At 42.1% G+C, this 23107-nt stretch overlaps 1 protein-coding gene across 1 annotated transcript in view; it reads right to left on the bottom strand.

The window, feature by feature from the left end:
• LOC115105146 (disks large-associated protein 1-like) overlaps positions 1-21081 on the bottom strand; it is a 107739-nt gene extending 86658 nt beyond the window's left edge. Inside the window, exons 1-2 of the mRNA XM_029626800.2 lie at positions 20009-21081; positions 13670-13887 (exon numbers count right to left, since the gene is read on the bottom strand). Coding sequence (XP_029482660.2) covers positions 13670-13887; positions 20009-21040 — 1250 coding nt within the window. The 5' untranslated portion in view covers positions 21041-21081. The remainder of the gene's footprint in view (positions 1-13669; positions 13888-20008) is intronic.
• Between the last annotated feature and the right edge of the window lie 2026 nt (positions 21082-23107).

Raw genomic sequence — 23107 nt, 5'->3', positions numbered from 1 at the left:
AGATGTGGTCCAGAACAGGGAAACAGTGTGAATGCAAAGTTTCAGACTGATACGTTCAAGAATGAGAGAGCTACATAATATTTAATATGAAGTCTCCCAGGTGTCCCTCACGAGTTCGCCCAAATGCACCCAAGTAGCCTCCAACTGTCCGAATTGGTCAATTGATACATACTCAAGAACATAACGATAGAGAGAACATACCAACATGCTATGGTAATAAAACATTTTTTTACAAACTCCCAGGAATGTCATACATGATGGATCATAAGCTTCCCTACATCAAAGGTACTAACAGGAAACGTGGCGAGATCGCTGATCCAATGCCTCCCAACACAGAAATGAACTATTTAAGATAAGGGCCAAATTAGAGGACTTGGAGGATTTTAATGTGGTCTCTTTGGAGTTGGCTCCCAGAGGTCATCTGAGTCAGTCTCTACCACTATTGAGAATTTTTCAAATTAAATTAGAACTCAAGTCTACTTTTACTGATTTTATTTAACCTTTATTTTAACAGGGGGTGAGACCTGCATCAATACTTTTACAGGTGAGCCCTGCATCAATAAATCAAATACACAAAACATATCTAGAAACACATAGATTATATAGAGTATGGGGAACACAATCACTATAATGAAATATGTAGACCAACAGGCAATAAGACAATCAAAAACATTGTAGAATAATGGTGAAGACATCAAAACGATTAAATAATACATATGGAATCATGAAGTAACCAAAAAAGTGTTAAACAAATCAAAATATATTTTTTATATGAGATTCTTCAAAGTAGCTACCCTTTGCCTTGATGACAGCTTTGCACACTCTTGGCATTCTCTCAACCAGCTTCATGAAGTAGTCACCTGGAATGCATTTCAATTAACAGGTGTGCCTTGTTAAAAGTTGACGAGGTATGGGGTCGTATACAGTGACTTGCCTCGTTAAATAAAGTTTAAAATAATAGCCCTATTTGGTAAAAGACCAAGTCCATATTATGGCAAGAACAGCTCAAATAAGCAAACGACAGTCCATCACTACTTTAAGACATGAAGGTCAGTCAGTCGCAAAAACCATCAAGCGCTATGATGAAACTAGCTCTCATGAGGACAGCCACAGGAAAAGAAGACCCAGAGTTACCTATGCTGCAGAGGATAAGTTCATTAGAGTTAACTGCAGCCCCAAAAAATGCTTCACAGAGTTCAAGTAACAGACACATCTCAACATCAACTGTTCAGAGGAGACTGCATGAATCCGGCCTTCATGGTCGAATTGCTGCAAAGAGACCACTACTAAAGGATAGCAATAATAAGAAGAGACTTGCTTGGGCTAAGAAACACAAGCAATGGACACAAGAAATGGACATTAACGTTAGCTGGCTGGCTCTCTAGCCAACGTTACGTGTATGATCTTAGAATTTGTCTCTCTGAGCCATTTGCTTGGCTAGCTATTGCCTAATGTTAGCTAGCTAACATTGAACCTGGTTGGTCATGAATTGGGATTACTGTAATGTCATGAGTTTAGATTATGGTTCATTGTTTACCTAGCTAGCTAGCTACCTACAAGTCTTAACAAAAGACTCCACTATGCAAGTAACCATTTTGGGTGTGTTCGTAAATTCAGTCTGGCCACCTTCTCCGATTTCAGAGCACTCTCGTCTGAGAGTGCCAGAGCACAGAATAACTGAGGAATTTACGAACGCTCAACACCCATTGAATATGGCCGGTAAACGTTGGCAAAAAAGCATAATTAAATTGTTGCCAGAAGCACAGTTACAGTCACCAATGCTCTGGATAACATAAAAATAGCCTAACCAGCTCTGGTAGGGCGAGTAAATGGTCAGTGGGTTGTTCTCTCATTATGTGTCTGGAAGTAGCTAGCAAGCTAGCCAATGTTAGCTAGTTAGATTGGGTGCTTGACTGCCGTTGTGAGGTCAGAACGTTCGGATCAACCCTACTCCTCGGACCAGAGTGTCCAGTGTGCGCTCTGAATGCTCTGAATTTACAAACGGACAATCTGACAGCACTGTTGCAGTCAACAACGCTCTGGATAATATAACAGCCTAACCAGCTCTGCTAGGGCCAGTAATGTTCAATGAGCTGTTCTCTCATTTGTGTCTGGAAGTAGCTAGCAAGTTAGCTTGGGTGCTTGACTGCTGTTAGTACAGAACTCTCTGCTCAACACATAAAACTTGTTAAGGAAGTCGCTACTTTTCAGCGCCCTGCTATTCATGCCAGGAATATAGCATATGCATGTGATTAGTGTGTATGGATAGAAAACACTCAGACCTTTCCAAAACTGTTTAAATCACGCCTGTGGCATTTACAGAACTAGCGTTCCATCGAAAAGTGCATGAAAATCTGTTCGCTGAAAATGGAAACATATATCCTTCCGCGACTACAGACAATTGTTAACAGCGAATGGAATTAAATAGAGCCGAGTTCTCATTGGCTACAGCTTCCCCATGCTGTCTAGAGTTACGTCATTAGTTTCGCAATTGATTCTTGGTCTAACCCAAACAAGGGAACTACTTTCCTACTGGCACCGCCCAGATTTTGGGACGACCATTTCCAAACATCTTTTTCTCCACGGACAAGCTAACGATTTCACACCGCCTCCTGAGGTATTTTATCGCTTATTAACGTGTACTAATACCTAAAGTTGCATTACAAAAGTATTTCAAAGTGTTTTGTGAAAGTTTATCGTCGACTTTTGGCATTTTAAAAAATGACGTTACGTTATGAAATGCTAATTTTTTCCTCTAATTCCAAGGTATTCCTAGCTCGATATCTAGGCTATATATGGACCGATTTAATCGAAAAAAGACCCTAAATGATGTTTATGGGACATCTAGGAGTGCCAAGAATGAAGCTCGTCAAAGGTAAGGAATGTTTTATATTTTATTTCAGCCTTTTCGTTTGCGAGCGCTAACGAAAAATCTGTCGTTTTGTGACGTTGCAGTATGTGAGGCTGCATGGTACAGATAATAGCGTCTCATGCTTTCCCCGAAAAGCATTTTACAAATCTGACTCGGTGGATAGATTCACAACGAGTGTAGCTTTAATTTGGTATATTGGATGTCAATTTTTATGAAATTTTGATTTTTATCATAAACTATGCGTGAAGCACTTGAAATTTCCGCAAATTCGATTCCCACAGGGGAAGCACTTCCCTAATTAAAGAGTTGTGTGGGGATAAAGCTTAAGAGGGTGTGAACGATGCTGAATGGGTGTAGACAAAGTAGGGCTCTCCAGTAGTAGTACCAAAACAGGCCATTTTCTCAAAAGTGAGTTTACAAGTTTATTAACTTTTAAAGCACTTCTACAAAACGTTCCTTTGAGTATTTTTTTCATAGACCATACCTTCATGCAGTTATTACCTGCCTCTAGTAGTATTTTGGATTTCTTACAGGTACAATAGGTTACCATATGATCCCTAAAACCAATATTTAAGACTCCTGACTGAAAGAGGTTCTCTTGGTCTGATACAATAATCAAATCCAAAGTTGATTTACTGTCAATACACACCCGGGTTGGGTCAACAATCAGTTGCTTCAGTCCAAATAACATATTCAAGTTATACAGAACATTTACTAGTGTACTTTTCTTGGGTGATAACTGCACATTTGTATTAAAATCGCCAAGCAGAATATATTCCTTATCAGCAAATACATTGTGATCTCAGCAATCGATTCAAGTAAATCGTATAAATTATTCTGCTTAGGAGACCAATAGCACACACCAACAAGTATAAGACGACATTTAGGAATCAGTATGTCTACCCATGCAACCTCAAGACCATCCATTTTCAGATTTGAACGAGGGTTAAAATGCACATCATTCCTAGTAAAAACACACTCTATGAATGCCATAATCCGGTAGCTCAACCTCATTGTCCTCAATTGACCCATCGAGCCAAGTCTCACTCCCAGCAACTACTGCAGCCCGGGTGTTAGAAGCGTGGACTTTTAATTCCTCTAATTTCGGCAGCAGTGCGTTCATATGGATAAAGTGAAGTCCTCTCCGATTGAATCAGTCAAACACGTCATTTTCTGTGCCCACTGCTGATACATCGACTACCTCATCCTGATTGCACTCATCATGCCTGCGTGTGTCCAGCATCCCAATGTTTTTAAACAGCATACAAACAGCATCCTTTTAAACAGCATACGTTGCAAACAAGCAAAATGATGCTTTGAGACTTTACAGCATCATATGTTTGGATGTCTCCACACTTTATGTGAAAAAATCAATCCTTCTCTCTGTGATTAGTTTATGTTGTTATTATAACGCAGTCATTTAGTCTGTTTCTGTCAAAATAGAATTGATGAAGAAATTTGAAATCTAGGCCAGGAACAAATTAGTTTGACTCAAACAATACAGACAGTGGGAGTTTTTTGTTGTCAAAATGGATGTCATTATTTTTCACTAAACATCTGTTTTCTCTCTTTGGCTATAAAATAATAATCCTCACAATTTAGACTGGTTTTATTTATGGGTTTGAATAAACGGAGACACTGACATTGTGTTCTGGTTGGAAGTAAACATATCAACTGAATAAAGAGTCTGTGTCGCAAATGGCACCATATTCCCTACTTAGTGCACTCCTTTTGACCAGGATCCGTAGGGCTCCGATCAAAAGTAGTGCACTAGATTATGGTTGCATTCCAGACTGACTACATTGCAGACCTATACCAGATATCAGAGCGCCTGGACAGATGTTTCAAATATCAGCCAACTACATTCTGTGATATATCAATCTGATGACGTGGCACACAACCGTTGAGTAATGCAATGTCTGCAATGTTGTCGGCTTGCAACGCAAACATTATATTCGATATTCTGAAAGGAGCTTTTACCATCACCCAATAGGATGGAGTGTTACTGAGACAACAGCCAATCCCGGTGTCCCTCTTTACAGCTAATCCCTGTGTCCCTCTTTTCTCCACCCAACAGCAATAGCTAGCTACCTTTCTGTTTGTATTGTGATGTCCTATCAGGAGTTGATGGAAGTCCCCAAGACTACTAATGCTAAAATCCATTGTTGCCACATCCATTTTTTGGACTTATAAATAATTTATATATATATATAAATACCTTGTGAGCTTAGTTTAACTTTCATACCTCATCAGAACCCAAAATATAAGATTGTTTTACTCCAATGTTTGTAAACAAAGTAAATGTAAAGATATACTGTATATCCTCAAAACATGATTAAAACTCTATTTTGTATATAATGGATGGTCAGTCTTTGCCATCCATAGCTCTGTCTATGAATTTAAGTGGTGACATTTCTCCAGCATTTCTACAGGCCCATCCCACAGCTTTTTACCGAAACAGAGGTGGGGTGTCGTTTTGTTATTGTTTCAATTAAGGATTCTAGCTTTAAAGTAATTTGGTGTGTGTGTGTGCACGTGTATGGGCCTATTAAAGTCATTAACCTGCCCCTGTGCTGCACCACCGTTACATAATTGGCATCGCACAGTGCTCAGCTCTCTCCGTAATGATGACGGAGCATCCAGAGAGAGATTCATTGATATTCACCTCATAGAAACTTGTTTATTACAGACTTCATTATTCACTGACTTCAGTGGGAGAGATAACAAACACTGTTTTTCTTCTATAGGCTATACGTGTGTATCACTGTGGTGTTTTATAGCGAGTGAACACACACGCAAGCAGGTATACGTCCGTAGTAGTAGTAATGAGCTCACCAGACCGTTACATGGGAGATAATGGACAGACACCATTACCTCCCATTGTAATGATTGAAATGGACTGGTACCAAACAAATGGACTGGTACCAAGCATGATACTGTTCCATTCAATATGAGCCCGTCCTCCGATTTAGTGTCACCAGCCACCACTGACAGACGTGTTGCTTCTGTGCCGAGACTACAAACTAGGGGATCTTGTGATGTCAGAATATGTGCCCTCAACAGATGTAGGCAGTGTTGGGAAAGATACGAGACATGAAATGCATGAAAATGAAGTACATAATCAAGATGACATCATTGTGATATGCAGTAAAAGGCTTTCATTGACAATCTCTTGTCTACTTAATAGGATGGGTGGTCCTGTATCTGTGTGAGCAACTTTTCTGTGTTTATCTTGTAAATGCAGCAACTACATGATTCCTTTCAGATGTTTCTCTATACTGTTGAATTTTTCATGAACACGTACAGTGAAACAGTGGTGTAAAGTACTTAAGTAAAAAATACTTGAAAGTACTACTTAAGTAGTTTTTTGGGGTATCTGTAATTTACTTTACTATTTATATTTTTTGACTTATTTTACTTCACTACATTCGTGAAGAAAATATTGTACTTTTTACTCCATACATTTTTCTGTGAAACCTAAAAGTTACATTTTCAATGCTTAACAGGACAGGAAAAGGGTCAAATTCATTGCACTCAACAACCGAACATCCCTGGTCATCCGTACTGCCTCTAATCTGCCTGAATCACTAAACTCACATGTTTCATTTGTAAATTATATCTGAGTGTGTGAGTGTGCCCCTGGCTTTCCGTAAATTAAAAAAACAAGAAAATGGTGCCATCTGGTTTGCCATCTGCCATCAATTTTCGCCTAAAATGACATTACCCAAATCTAACTGTGTCACTCCCTGACCTTAGAGATCCCTATTATTCTCTATGTTTGGTTAAGTCAGGGTGTTACTGGGGTGGGAAAGTCTATGTTTTCTATTTCTTTGTTTTTGGCCAAGTGTGGTTCCCAATCAGAGGCAGCTGTCTATCGTTGTCTCTGTTTGGGGATCATATATAAGTTGTCATTTTCCTTTTGGGTTTTGTTGGGATCTGTTTTCTGTTTAGTGTCAGTACCTGACAGAACTGTGCGCTTTCACTTTGGTTATTTTTGTTTGAGTGTTTTTGAAAATAAAATCATGAACACTTTCCACGCTGCGCTTTGGTCCACTCTCCCTACCACCAACGAGAGCCGTTACAGAAGATCCCACCAAAAACTGACCAAGCAGCGTGGCTGGGATGAATGGACATGGAAATCCTGAATGGAGAAGGACCCTGGACACGGGTCGGAGAGTATCGCCGTTCAAGGGAGCAGATGGAGGCAGCAAGAGAGGAATGGCGCGATACGAGGAATTAGAACAACGGAAGCCCGAGAGGCAACTCCAAAACAATTTTTTTGGGGGGGGGGCGGAGTCAGGGTTTAGACCTGAGCCAATTCCCCGTGCTTACAGTGGGGAGCGTGTGACCGGTCAGGCACCGTGTTATGCGGTGATGCGCACTGTCTCCAGTGCGCATTCACACGCCAGTGCGCTCACCGGCTCCTCGCATTTGCCATGCTAGAGTGGGCATTCAGCCAGGACGGATTGTGCCGGCTCAGCGCTCCTGATCACGCCCTGACCTTAGAGATCCCTATTATTCTCTGTTTGGTTAGGTCAGGGTGTGACTCTATTTTCTATTTCTTTGTTTTTAGCCGAGGGTGGTTCCCAATCAGAGGCAGCTGTTTATCGTTGTCTCTGATTGGGGATCATATATAAGTTGCATTTTCCTTTTGGGTTTTGTGGGATCTTGTTTAGTGTTTTTTTGCCTGGCAGAACTGTTCGCTTTCATTTTCACGTTATTGTTATTTTGTTTGAGTGTTTTTGAATATTAAAATCATCAACACTTTCCACGCTGCGTCTTGGTCCACTCAACAAACGAGAGCCGTTACAAACTGCCTGTAGCTCAGTACCTGAAGCAAGGATGTGTGTATTCTTAATACCATTTGAAAGAACACTTTGAAGTTTGTGGAAATGTGAAATAAACGTAGGAGAATATAACACATTAGATCTGGTAAAAGATAATAGAAAATGCATGTTTTTTTTTTTGTATCATCTTTGAAATGCAAGAGAAAGACCATACATTGAGATGATTCTAGGTGTAATTTAGATGTGTGTGCAAAGTTTCAGACTGATCCATTGAAGAATTACTTTACTTTCTTTTAATAGCTACTGTAAATTGAAGTTGCAGTTAGATTAACAAGAATTTAAGCCTTCTGACCATAAGACATGTCTATTTCCCGAAATTGGCTGTTGTCATTCTAGTCACATTATCGCATATTGAGCAACAACTTTAAGGATACAGATCCTGTAGAGGGTGAATATAAGACATTTTAAATGATTTATACTTTCACTTTTACTTTGATACTTAAGTATATTTTAGCAATTACATTTACTTTTTATACTAAGTATATTTTAAACCAAATGCTAATACTCAAGTAGAATTTTACTGTGTGACTTTTATTTTGACATTTTCTATTACGGTATCTCTATTTTACACAATTATGATAGTTGGGTACTTTTTCCAGCACTGAAAGGAATTTGCTGTTGCGCCATGAATGAAAGTCTCAACAGACACGATACAGGACAATTTTGAAAATGATGAAAGTCAACTTTTAAACCTTGGAAGTTAACACATCTCTTGTAGGGAAGGTTAATTAATTTACTTGTAATACACATCACCTGACAGCAGAAACAAACTGGCCATGGGTTGGTCCATCTTTAGCCCAGTGGGCCTGTCTAAATAGGGGGGTTTGCACATGATCATTATTTGGTAAATAATGGGGGGCTTCACAGAAAGAAATGGGCCAGTGTGGGGGTCTTGATGGAAAAAAAGGTTGATCCCTGCCTGACAGACTATCAGACATATGAGGGTCTGAATCTGTAAATCTGTCATTTCAATTATATTGCTTTCCATGAAGAAGAAGAATCCAACCATACAAATTAATATACATACTGAGCATAAACATGAACCATGGAATTAGAGCTCAGGTCAGTGAGGGTCATGGATACTAACAAACATATTCCATATACTGACTGTGTCCCAAATGACACCCTATTCCATATTTAGTGCCCATAGGGCTCTGGTCAAAAGTACTGCACGAGGGAATGTGCTACTTAGAACGTAGGCACTATGCCGTATGAGGCAACCACTTTGAATCACCTGATCTAACCACAAAGTATCCACCCATCATCTCCCCTACTCCCCCCACACACACACAAAAAAAACATGCTGTGTCATTGGAAATAATGTAAACTTAATGTACAATGTAATGTAAAAGTAATAATGAATAATTTGTAATAACTGTTCAACGCAAACAAATGTACACGCCATGACATACGTTATTTCCCTGGTACACTATAAAACGTTTGCTGTCAAATTTACAGTAACTTACTGGCAGCATTTGGCCAGTAAGTTACTGTAATTCATTCCACAGTAGCAAATATTTTACTGTGATCGAATTTACAGTACAAATGACAATTACAGCATATTATTGTAATTACCCAGTAACATATTACCCAGTGTTCTTTGCAAGTTTTAGTTTCAGTCTACATTTGATCTAGGGGCTAACTTGTAGTTGGTGTTAGTCTATAAACCAAGGTTAAAAAACATCACTGTTAATGTAAAAATAGTTTAGTCTAGGACAAACTGGTCTTCAAAAATTATTGTAATTACAGCAAGATATCTTATGATATGTCTGACCATCTCTGGATAGTGCCAATGCATTACTGAGAAATTCATAGTAACTTGATGAAAGTGTCCTGTAAATTGCTATAATGTCAAAGCAATAAAACACAGTACGATATTGTAAAAGTAACTAACAAACTGTAAGAAAGTTATTTTAACAATATTTTACTGTAATGACAAGGGATTGGAGCAAGCAGGCTGGCTGCTAGGCAATTGTACTGTATATTACAGCATATCAATGAATACTTGGTGTTTTATATGACTTGCACTTATGGAGGCCTAAATAAAAGCTTCCAAACTGGCCATAATCACACAACAAAACAGATCAAATGGACATAGATTTCTGAAGTTTTGTCGAACAACCACCTGATTTAATATTGGTTTTGATAGAACACAAAAAGGCTACTCTGTACACGCGCTATAGCGTGTGGGACGTCATCTATAATAATGTGTCTGTTCTACATTCCTTTGACCAGCAGGTGCCACTAGTGTGCAATGTGTTGATCAAAGCCTTGAGTAATTAAAACATTTTGATACAATTGTCTGGAAAGCCTCAATGTTCCGGAAGTTTAGTTTCCACATCACTACAAATACATCATCATTTACAGTATGCTGCATTAAGCATTTAAATACACCAAAACAGCAATGCAATTGTTAAATTGTATTGAAATATTCATCAATTGCTAATAATGAATATGTAATTATGTATTACAGCATACCAACTGAAATGTGGTGTTTTATATCAGTTGCACTTTAGGTCTTAACAAAGGCTTCTAAACTAACTGTGACTACAGATTTTCCTATTTCGCAACAAAGCCTCCTTCACTCATACTGCCAAATATACCCTCAATAAACTGACTATCCTACCAATCCTTGACTTCGGCAATGTCATTTACGAAATAGCCTCCAACACTCTACAAATTGGATGTAGTCTATCACAGTGCGGTCCGTTTTGTAACCAAAGCCCCATATACTACCCACCACTTCGACCTGTATGCTCTCGTTGGCTGGTCATCACTACATATTCGTGGCCAAATTCGTGGCTCCAGGTCATCTATAAGTCTTTGCTAGGTAAAGGTACACCTTATCTCTGCTCACTGGTCACCATAGCAACACCCACTCATAGCAAGCGCTCCAGCAGGTTAAATTTACTGGTCATCCAGTGGCCTGCTTTGGCCTCCTTTCCTTCTAGTTCTCTGCTGCCAATGACTGGAACGAATTGCAAAAATCACTGAAGTTGGAGACATATATCCCTCACTAACTTTAAGCGTCAGCTTGTCAGAGCACCTCACCGATCGCTGCAGCTGTACACAGCCCATCTGTAAATAGCCCATCCAACCAACTTCCTACCTCAAACCCATATTTGTTTTTGTTTTTCTGCTGTTTTGCACACCAGTATTCCCACTTGCACATCCTCATCTGCACATATATCACTCCAGTGTAAATTTCTAAATTGTAATTACTTTGCCACTATTGGACAATTTATTGCCTTAACTCCTTACTTCATTTGCACATACTGTACAGTATACAGATTTTTCTATTGTGTTATTGACTGTATGTTTGTTTATCCCATGTGTTGTTGTTTTTGTCGCACTGCTGTGCTTTATCTTAGCCAGGTCGCAGTTGTAAATGAGAACTTGTTCTCAACTGGCCTACCTGGTTAAATAAAGGTGAAATAAATCAAATAAAAAGGATATGGCTAGCCACTCGACCATTAAAGGTTTGAGACTTGCTGCCACTCTGATCTGTCACCTATGTGAGAGTGCCTTCGGAAAGTATTTAGACCCCTTGACTTTTTCCAAATTTTGTTAGGTTACAGCCTTATTCTAAAATTGATTAAATTGTTGTTTGTCCACTCATCAATCTACACACAGTACCCCATAATGACAAAGCAAAAACAGAATTCGTTTTTTTTTGCTAATTTATAAAAAAAAAAAAAATAAAACTGAAATATCACATTTACAGAAGTATTCAGACCCTTTACTCAGTATTTTGTTGAAGCACTTTTGGCAGCGATTACAGCCTCGGTGTTCTTAAGTATGACGCTACAAGCTTGGCACACCTGTATTCAGGAATTTCTCCCATTCTTCTCTGCAGATCGTCTCAAGCTCTGACAAGTCTCTCCAGAGATGTTCAATCGGGTTCAAGTCCGGGCTCTGACTGGGCCACTCAAGGACATTCAGAAACTTGTCCCGAAGCCACTCCTGCACTGTCTTGGCTGTGTGCTTAGGGTCGTTGTCCTGTTGGAAGGTGAACCTTCACCCCAGTTTGAGGTCCTGAGCTCTCTGTAGCAGGTTTTCATCAAGGATCTTTCTGTACTTTGCCCTCTTCATCTTTCCCTCGATCCTGACTAGTCTCCCAGTCCCTGTCACTGAAAGACATCCCCACAGCATGATGCTGCCACCACCATGCTTCACCATAGGGATGGTGCCAGGTTTCCTCTAGAAGTGACGCTTGTCATTCAAGTCAAAGAGTTCAATCTTGGTTTCATCAGACCAGAGAATCTTGTTTCTCATGGTCTGAGAATTTTTAGGTGCCTTTTGGCAAATTGCAAGCGAGCTGTCATGTGCCTTTTACTGAGGAGTGGCTTCCATCTGGCCACAGAGGAATTCTAGAGCTCTTTCAGACTGACCGTTGGGTTCTTGGTCACCTCCCTGACCAAGGCCCTTTTCCCCCGATTGCTCAGTTTGGCCTGGCGGCCAGCTCTAGAAAAAGTATAGGTGGTTCCAAACTTCTTCCATTTAAGAATGAAGGAGGCCACTGTGTTCTTGAGAACCTTCAATGCTGCAGATATTTTTTGGTACCCTTCCCCACTGTGCCTTTTTACAATCCTGTCTCAGATCTCTACGGACAATTCCTTCGACCTCATGGCTTCGTTTAAGCTCTGACATGCACTGTAAACTGTGGGATCTTATGTAGACATGTCCAATCACTTCAATTTACCACATGTGGACTCCAACCAAGTTATAGAAACATCTCAAGGATGATCAATGGAAACAGGATGCACCTGAGCTCAATTTCGAGTTTCATAGCAAAGGAATACTTGTGAATACTTGTGTAAATAAGGTATTTTTATTGTAATTTCTTTAATAAATTTGCAAACATTCTAAAAACAGTTTTTGCTTTGTCATTATAAGGTATTGTTTGTCGATTTCTGAGGATTTTTTTAGTTGTTAATTTTCAAATAAGGCTGTAAGGTAACAAAATGTGGAAAAAGTCAAGGGGTCTGAATACTCTCCGAAGGCAAATGTAATTATCCGGGAACCACTACCACATATCAGTGAAATTTGTATAGCATTTTCACTAACAGGTGGAACAAATTTAGCCTCTTATAAGACACACCTTGTCACGACTTCCGTCGAAGTCGGCCCCCCTCCTTGCGTTCGGCGTCACCGACTTTCTAGCCATCGCCGCTCCATTTTTCTATTCTCCATTTGTTTTGTCTTGTTCCATTCACATCTGGTTTGCATTCCCCCAATCACACTACATGTATTTATTCCTCTGTTCCCCCTCATGCCTTTGTGTGAAATTATTTGTGTGTTAAGTGTTGTACGCACTAGGCTAAGCGTTTGTTATTTTCCATGTATTTTCACTAAGATTATTTCTATTGTTAAACATTTATGTTGTGTGACTATTGTGCGCGCTATACACTTTGCCTTGTTGGCTGGAGGAGGTTTTTGACTCTGTATCTCTCTCCTGCCGTAATAAAGTGTGCGCCCGTTCATTCTCTGCTCTCCTGCACCTGACTTCACCTCAAGTACGCACACGCCTGACACCTAAAAATATGTTAATGATTCCAATGCCCAAATATACACCCAATAATGCTTGTTTAGTGTGCCAAAAAATGAATTATGACACTGTATTCTGAATTACAGTAATTTACTGGAATCAAATGTCCAGTAAATTACTATAGATTTTCAGGATAAGGTTTGTAGAATTCACAAAATTGAGTGTAGTGTGTTTTCTGTAGGGGTGCAGCATTCTCACTCAGGGGTGCGACAAACGGAGCCTTTTACAAGGCACACCTTAAAAGATGTTAATGAGCCAGAGGCTCTTTCCACATCCACAACATTTCCCCACAATGCACCATAATTAATTCTGTAAAACACATTTAAGATATTTTACTGTGCATTCTACTGTGTTTTATTGTTGAATTTACAGAAGCGTCTTTCAGTCTACATATCTACTTACTTGAGGGTGGTCATCTCGGTGAGCGATGGCTGTGTGGCCTTCAGATAGCTTGCCCGGCGCGCCTGCACCTTGGGCGAGGGCTTGGGGCTGCAGTCTGAGTCGCCGCTGTCTTCCTCCGCCATGGCCTTGATGTAGCTGCCACTGCGCATACGCCTGCATGGGATCTCCTCGTCTTTCCCCACGGACAAGAACCCCCTACTCCACTCGTCCTGGGGTACCTGTGGGGCGGAGACCGTGAGAACAGGGCGGTAACTTATGTCAGAGCGATGAAACACCCGACTAGACACTATGACCTCTCTCTGACCCCTGGCTGAACGCTTGCCCAGCCTCAGGTCACCATCCAAACAAGGCTCTATATACACCAAGCTGCTAAAGCCACACCACTAAGTGCTAATGTTCACCTGAATATGGTGCATTAGAACCATACCATCAGGGTGTAGAGACGAGAGGCCCTGCGTTGTGCTGCTCCCTCCAAGTGACGCATATCAAACTGAGGAGTGAATTGTTTGGTCTGAAACTTCTGAATTCTCCAACCCTGTCTGTCTGTGCAGTGGTTGTGTTGAGCTTTTCACACACTAATGAACGTGTAAAAAAAAAAAAAAAAGAGGCAAGCAAAGAAGCCATCTCCCTCTCTCCGCTGCCACAAGAAAGAGAGAGAGAAAAACAAAGGAGGTTTTTGTTCCGCCCCAACACTGCGCTGGTCTCCAATATGAGTGGCTTTTAGGGGAGGTGAAACACGGAGGTGAAAGGGAGAGAGGAGACATACAGAGAGAGACATGCATCCCAAACTGCACCATATTCGCTCTATAGTGCACTACTATCGACCAAGGCCCATAATGCGCTCGTCTCAAAGTAGTGCACTATGGAATAGGGTGCCATTTGGGATGGCGACAAAGAGTCTGAATAATCAAAGGTAGGAGAATCGCTCAACAGGCCGGTAGCTAGGGAGACAACTCGTCCTTGACGTCAGGGGCACACAAGCAAAAAACTGCGAAGGCAGAGAACATCTAGGGTCTGTTGAGGACTTGAATGACGCCAGTGTTACATCAACGTCTCTCATCATCTGTAACAGAAACTAAAACAGAACCTAAAAGAACACCCTGCCAAATAAAGCCGAGACACATTAGGAGGTGTTTGGCTGGCTGAAAGTCAGTGTGTGCGTGTGTGTGTGTGTGTGTGTGTAGCCTGGTCTCATAGACTAGATGTAACATAGTAAACGTCAATCCGGGACACTCAAATTAGTATGATATAAACGTTTCCTATGGTTACATATGACAGAAGATTACTGAAGGCAAAAAATGAAAGTAGAGTGGTTGGTAGGGGTGGATGGGCCACCGTATAATGCAAATGTCTAGCAACCCAAAGGTTGCGTATTCAAATCTCTTCACGGATAACTTTAGCTAGTTATCTACTTTGCAGCTACTTAGCAGTTTAGCTAACCCTTGCCCTAAACCCTAACATTAACCTAACTCCTAACCATAACCTAAACCCCTATAACTAGCCTAGCTAATGTTAGCATTAGCCACCTACCTAACGTTAGTCACAGCAAATTGGAATTCTTCACATATCAGACTTGGGCTCCCAAGTGGCACAGGGGTCTTTGGCACTGCATCTCAAGGCAGGAGGCATCACTGCAGTCCCTGGTTTGAATACAGGCTGCATCACATCCGGCCATGATTGGAGTCCCATATGGCAGTGCACAATTGGCCCAGCGACGGCCAGGTTTGGCTGTGATTGTAAATATGTTCTTAACTGACTTGCCTAGTTAAATAAATAAAACATGTTTTTTTGCCAATTTGTAACATATCATATGAATTGTAATTCGTAACGTATCATACAAGATGGATGATGGACATCCACAAATTAATACATACCATATGAAACGTAACAAATCTTAATAATTGAGTGCCCCGGATTTACATTTACTATGTAACTATGAGTCCAGGTTGGTGCGTGCGTGTGTTTGTGTGAACGGGAACAACAGGAAGTGTGAGTGAATGGCGAGGGGCAGAAAACAAGATTTACATCCCAGCACGGGAATAAAACAACACGTCACTCCTCCAAATTGAAAGAAGTTTGGCTTCTTTTTCGCCGGCTAAAAGTATCATGTCCTCCTCTTTTGACGGTGACCCATTTTTTTTGTTCTCTGTAGAAGAAAGAGGAACGCAGCTCTTTTCAGGTTGGGACAGGAGGAATGTTTCTACGTGGCTGCAAAGATCTCTCTCTTAGTCCCTCTTACTTTCTCTCTCCCCCAGTCTCTCTCTCACTTTCACTCTCTTTCCCTCTCAGTCCGTCTCTCCTCTCTCCCTTTCAATACAATTTCAATTTAATGGGCTTTATTGGCACGGGAGACATACAGTATGTTTACATTAACATATGTTTACATTTACATTCTTCCTAACTTGCTCTCTCTCGCTCAGTCCCCATTCTCCTGCTATCTCTCAGTCCCTCTCTTTCTTTCTCTCCCCCAGGCTTCTGTTTGCAGCTCACCAAGTCAGATGAGGGGATGTAACCAAGTTGAATCACTTCCTCTTCCATCTTCACCCAAACAAACAGAGAGAGCACAGTGGAGCCACCAGGTTCGGGGATATGTGGCTTTTCTCCTCTTTTCAATAGTTCTGTTTTTCCCTCTCTCATCTCACATCAGGAGCCCTTCTAACGCTCCAGCTCTTCCACACTATGCTCGTGTTCCAAATGGCACCTGATTCCAATAGGTATCGAGTCAAGAATAGTGCACTATATAGAGAATAAGGTGACATTTAAGACACACCATTATGTGAATGTGGCAGCTACTGTGTAAGAGAGGCTACTGGTAATGTGTATGCATGGGATAATGCTGATTTCCATGTAAATATACCGCATGCAGTAACTGTAAAAGATCAGCTTCAATGCTAATTTAGTAGGTATACATAAGTAATGATTCCACAAGTAATCATTATACATGGAAATCTACAAGCACAAACACACTAATTCATTTTTTTGATTAACCTTTATTTAACTAGGCAAGTCAGTTATGAACAAATCATTATTTTACAATGACGGCCTAACCCGGACGACGCTGGGCCAATTGTGCGCCGCCTTATGGGATTCCCGATCACGACCGGTTGAGACACAGCCCAAGATCGAATCAGGGTCTGTAGTGACTCCTCTAGCACTGCGATGGAGTGCCTGAGACCACTGCGCCACTCGGGAGCCAGAACCAAATCAGCTGTCACAAGACATTACAAACACACAGACACATAACAATTTAAAGGACCGTAGACAAATGGAATGGGGTCCACAACCAGGGACGATATGGAATAGGATGAATGATGTTAACAAGTGAGGAAGATGACGTCTCACGTTTGACACAAATGAGGACGTCTCACGTTTGACACAAATGAGGACGTCTCACGTTTGACACAAATGAGGACGTCTCACGTTTGACACAAATGAGGACGTCTCACGTTTGACACAAATGAGGACGTCTCACGTTTGGCACAAATGAGGACGTCTCACGTTTGACACAAATGAGGACGTCTCACGTTTGACACAAATGAGGACGTCTCACGTTTGACACAAATGTAATAAAATGAACAATGTTTATTGTTCTGAAATAGTTTCTGTAGTTAGGAACAGATAGGATTAGCATTCCTGCAATATTATTCTGATGAAATGCAATTTTGATCTCACTGATTTACTCACTTTATATGTGCATACTGTATTCTCGTCACAGATAATGCATATAAAAAAAACTGAAATATCACATTTACATAAGTATTCAGACCCTTTAATCAGTATTTTGTTGAAGCACCTTTGTCAGCGATTACAGCCTCGAGTCTTCATGGGTATGACACTATAAGCTTGGCACACCTGTATTTGGGCAGTTTCTCCCATTCTTCACTGCAGATCCTCTCAAACTCTGTCAATTTGGTTGGGGAGCGTCGCTGCTCAGCTATTTTCAGGTCTCTCCAGAGATGATCGATAGGGTTCATGTCCGGGCTCTGGCTGGACCACTCAAGGACATTCAGAGACTTGTCCCGAAGCCACTCCTGCATTGTGTTGCCTTTGTGCTTAGGATCGTGGTCCTTTTGGAAGGTGAACCTTCACCCCAGTCTGAGAGCAGGTTTTCATCAAGGATCTCTTTGCTCTGTTCATCTTTCCCTCGATCCTGACTAGTCTCCCAGTCCCTGCCGCTGAAAAACATCCCCACTGCATGATGCTGCCACCACAATGCTTCACCGTAGGGATGGTGCCAGGTTTCCTCCAGACGTGACGCTTGGCATTCAGGCCAATAGTTCAATCATACCAGAGAATCGTGTTTCTCATGGTCTGAGAATCTTTAGTTGCCTTTTGGCAAACTCCAAGTGTGCTGTCATGTGCCTTTTACTGAGCAGTGGCTTCCGTCTGGTCAGTCTACCATAATGGCCCGATTGGTGGAGTGCTGCAGAGATGGTTGTCCTTCGGGAAGGTACACCAAACTCCACAGAGGAACTCTTGAGCTCTGTCAGAGTGACCATTGAGTTCTTGGTCACATTCCTGACCAAGGCCCTTCTCCCACGATTTCTCAGTTTTGCCAGGCGGCCAGCCGTGGAAGACTCTTGGTGGTCACAAACTTCTTTGGAATTTACCACAGGTGGAGTTCAATCAAGTTGTAGAAACTTCTCAAGGATGATTAATGGGAAACAGGATGCACCTGAGCACAATTTCGAGTCTCATAGCAAAGATTATGTATACTTACGTAAATAAAGTATTACTGTTTTGATTTTGAATCATTTTTGCTTTGTCGTTATGGGGTGTTGTGTGTAGATTGACAAGGATTTTTTTTTCTTTCATCCAATTTAGAATAAGGCTGCAACGTAACAAAATCTGGGAAAAGTAATGGGGTCTGAATACTTTCCGAATGCACTGTATATCCCGGACTCTGACATTGCTCGTTTTGATATGGTTTACAGTTTTTGACAATTGCTTACACATGATTTCTAAAACTATGGCTCCTTTTCTCTAGACTCTACACACAAAACGCCAAAACACACACACACACACACACACACACAACATGCAAAACGTCCCACATCTCTTGAAAAACCAAATACTTCATTCAAAACTATTATAACTCTTCTCAAAATGGTGTTTTTGCCCCAAAACGTCTACACACAATCCATCAAATGATTGGCTCTTATACACGCATGTCTTTTGCATGTTCAGTGTGCAGTGGAGTCCACAGCAGTTTGTCATAGCACTCACACGTACATGTATGTGCACAAATATATACAGTATGTATGCATATTCAGTGTACATTTACACTCTAAACAAACATGAAAGGGAGGGACAATAAAATGCGTTTCTTTCTCAAGAAATTGTATTTTCATCCAGATTACGGGATGAACAGTAACAGACAAAACAAATACAGTAGAAGATAAACCAATAGGCTTGTCCTTGTCCTCCTCATCGTCTTTGTCCTCTTCCTCCTCCACCTCTTACTCTCATTCCTCTTCCTCTATCTCTCTCTCCAAAATTGGCCTCCATTGTTGTCCAAACCAAGAAAGCCAACCTGAAGCTTATTTATACTGCTCAAGCTCTGATGTCTAAGTGAAGAAATTCATTTTCACACGTGAGCACTGGGTATAAGTACTTGGTAAATGCGTGTGGCATTTGGAATGGCAGTGTTTTCCAAACGAAACACAAGACCTGTTCGTTTTGAATGATGTGTCTAATGTAGAGAACTGTGTTTAGTGTTTAGCAAAAGTTTTACAATTGCAAACTGAGTGTAAAGCAGATAATGGGCTGGCAGTTTTGCAGACTTGGTCTGAAGTTGAGGTACATGAGTTAATGGTTTCACTGAGTGTGCCTCAAGTACCACTTTTAGTGTGTAAAAGATTGTTAAAAACTGTAATCTCTGTTTATATATATTTTTTTTCTTGGGATTGTTTGTGTATTAGTATTGTACTGTTAGACATTTACTGACCTACTGAAGCTAGGAACAAAAGCATTTTGCTGCACCTGCTTTATTAAGATCTGCAATAAATATTTGTCTCACATTCAACACTTATTAGGACGTCTTACATGTCCCCTAAGAGTGGCCGATAGAGAGAGAAAGTAAGTCTGCTAATTGTCTCCTCCTCTCTCTCTGCCATAAGTGACAGTGGACATTGAGGGGCCTCTGGATATCAGTCTGCGTGGACATGGATAGAGAGAGAGAGTACGTCTGCCCCTCCTCTACCCTTCTCTCTCTGCCTCAAGGGACAGTGGACATGCAGTGGGCCAGGTGTCTCCACACAGGCATATGAATCTCTGGTAGGACATGGGATGGAGGTGTGAAGATGGAGGTTTGGAGGTGAAGAAGGGTTGTTGTCATACCTGGAGGAATTGATAGATCTGGCGTCCCCCCCGCTGGCAGGTATCAGCCTTGACCGGGGCTTTGTCCAGGTTGACCGATGCTTTCTGGTAGACTTCCCTGGCCCTACTGACCGTCAGCGTTGATGACCACGAGCTCTTCTTCAGCAGTTGGCCAGTCCCGTCTATCCCCGTGCCCAGTCCCGGCAACCCGGCGCATGTTGAACACTTGACGTCGTTGTTGCTTCGTGACGTCTTCAGCGAGTGGGCGCTGATGGTGTTGTACTGCTCCATGAAGTACTGTGACTGGGACTTGCCTGGGTGGCGGCCCATGGTCATCACCCCCGAGGGCATGCCTCCCGGGATGGGGCTGTGGTGGTGGTACAGGCACACCTCGCGGTCCAGGGTGTCGTCCGAGCTCCAGTAGCCTGAGATGGCTGAGCGCATCTTGGGCTCCGACCTGCTGCGGTCTTTGCTCTTGCTGCGCTTGCTGCTGTGCTTCAGGGTACCCGAGTGGGAGGGCGGGTCGTCAGAGCTGGCCTTGCCCCCGTTCATCCTATCCCCGGATGGGCCTTCCAGGGATTGAGACTTGGTGAAGAGCTTTTGGACCGAGTGGACAAGATGCCGGATCCTCCCAGGACTGTCGCTGCGCTGGTGCGCCACCGCTGTGCACTTGTACTGCAGTGTGTGGTAGCCGTCATGGCGCGCCGGCGCCTGCCGTTCAAACTGCTCCAGAAGGTTGGGGGGGATGCGGTTGTTTTTAACGCCTCCCCCCTGGCCTCCGGTGTAAGGCACCACAGCACACTCATCCTTCAGTTCATGGTGTGAGCTGTAGTGTCTTCGGGGGAAGGTGCTGCTAGCCGGGTCAGGGTAGGGCCCGCACTCAGACTGGAAGGAGCTTCGCTGGGCATAGTAAGGGTGGTCCGCCGGGTGGGCATTGCCCGGGTTCAGCGGGTAGTGCCGGGCTTGGCGCCCCAGGGTCATGGAGTCATAGGAGGGGTCACAGGTCACCATGTGATGGTGCCTCCGGCTACTCGACAAGCCCTTCATCGTCATCGTCACGGACGAGGGGACAGACACATCTAACTGCTACTGACGCTAAATAAGCTCTGTGGACACACAAACCCAGAACAGACAAACAGAGAGACAAACAGAGAGACGTAGAGAGAGAGGGAGAGAAGAGAGAGGGAGATAATTACTTAAGCACGCATAGGCATTGTCTAAAGCTGATTAGAATGGCTTTTGGCACCCCTAAGCAGACGAGAACAGACAGTGATGTTGACACAGGTAGGCCTATTCAACTCTTTCTTCTGTCCTTCAAGGTTATCTAAATTAATAGCAGTCAGTTTATTTGGCATGCATTTCAAGACTTTCCGATCGCTCCACAAGCTTGTCTTCCGACATTTATGTTTGATCTAGTGAATTTGATTACATGAGAGAGAAAAAAGATGGGGGGGAAACCGGGGGTTGAGTTTGAAAGAATTGAATACTGTTTAAGGGTTTATTTCCGCTAAGAAGAAAGAGAGGGAGCAAGCTCCAATAAACAGTCAGGAATAGTCACCTAACCTCACAAAATGTAGTAGAAGTGCTGATCTAGGATCAGGTCCTCCCTATCCATATCATCTAATTCATTATCACATAAAAGGGAAAACCTGTCTTAGAGTAGAACTCCTATTCTGAAACACTTTCAGAATAAGAGCCCTGATCCTAGTACTGCCAGTCATTTGAGCTGATCTAAGGTGTGAGGTGGCTGTTGACAAGAGTCTGGTGGCTCTACCTCTCCACTCCCTCTAAAACAAGCTGACAGCTCCTGGGCCACTGCAGCCAGCAGCCAATAAAAGCCTTGCCTCACATGGTGACATGAAAACAATGGCATCCAACAGGGCCAATGGCCCTTTATACTCAAAGCCATTACAATATGACATGCCTGGGCTGTTCTGAACAGAATGAGCATATTTTATTTATACAGGCAAGTCAGTTATGAACAAATTCTTATTTTTAAGGATGGTCTAGTAACAGTGGGATAACTGCCTTGTTCAGGGGCATTTGTACCTTGTCAGCTCAGGGATTTGAATTTGCAACCTTTCGGTTACTAGTCCAACACCCTAACCACTAGGCCACGCTGCCGCCATTCATCTATTGTGAAGATAAGGAACTGGTGCACAGGCACCTGAATATACTCATTACCGCTGTCTTTCACGGACTGGGAAAATTAGTATCTGTTTCCCTGAATTGCATTGTGAAAGCCTAACACTTGTAGTATTTGATTTTATGACGTAGTTCGTCATGCCGGCAACAGAACAAGCTTTCAAATGATGCCCCCTGACCCAGATTGTGATGTATAATTGGACCGTCTGTTGCGTGAATAACATCAGTAATTGTGCGACGGCGAGGACGCATGGGCTGTGGTCCCAAACGAAACAACGACAAGTGTGCCTGCTGTCGTTACTCAATGGCACAGCTAGGTGAGCTCAACAAAAGCCCCTTATAGTTGAAGACTAAGGAACTGTGCAGACATTGGAGAGGTGTGTGTCCACCTGGAGACACCAGTTAGAGCCTCTCACTCAAACCCTTGTCATGTTCTTGTCCTGTGTGGCACCTACCCCACATTTTCCAGGAACGATGGGTTCTGACTTCTTCTAAACTTGAAGGCAGAACCTCTGAACTTATTTATGTCACTGAGGGAAAGAGGGGAAGGCAGAAAATGTGTGTTGTTCAGAACATGTTGTTGTTGTTCAGAACATGTTATTGTTAGATATCTGGAATCCTATGGAAAGGAGAAGGGCCACAGTCTGGTTCAAGTCAACAGGACAACCATGAGTTGGGGAGGAATAAGGAATTTGGGCCGAGGTCAGGTTCAGATGGAGTGAGAGAGAACAGGAATCACTAAAATCCTGTCTAGCAACAGAGATGTATGTATTGGCTGTCCAGATGTGTAAGGAGACTCAGCATAGGATGAAGGTTTAAATACCAGTGTCTTAGTTGTTTCAGCTGTTTGACCCTCTGGGTGAATCAACTTGGTTTGCGCCTTTCTTAGTTGTCCGTTAGTTTTTACTTTGTTTGTCAAAACCTAGCAATTATTAACAAATGCACTGAAAAGTACAGTAAATGTAAAATGCGTGT

Source organism: Oncorhynchus nerka, linkage group LG22 (assembly GCF_034236695.1).
Source record: "Oncorhynchus nerka isolate Pitt River linkage group LG22, Oner_Uvic_2.0, whole genome shotgun sequence".
Lineage (NCBI taxonomy): Eukaryota > Metazoa > Chordata > Actinopteri > Salmoniformes > Salmonidae > Oncorhynchus > Oncorhynchus nerka.
The sequence above is the reverse complement of the archived record's forward strand: the minus strand, read 5'-3'. Positions and strand labels throughout refer to the sequence as shown.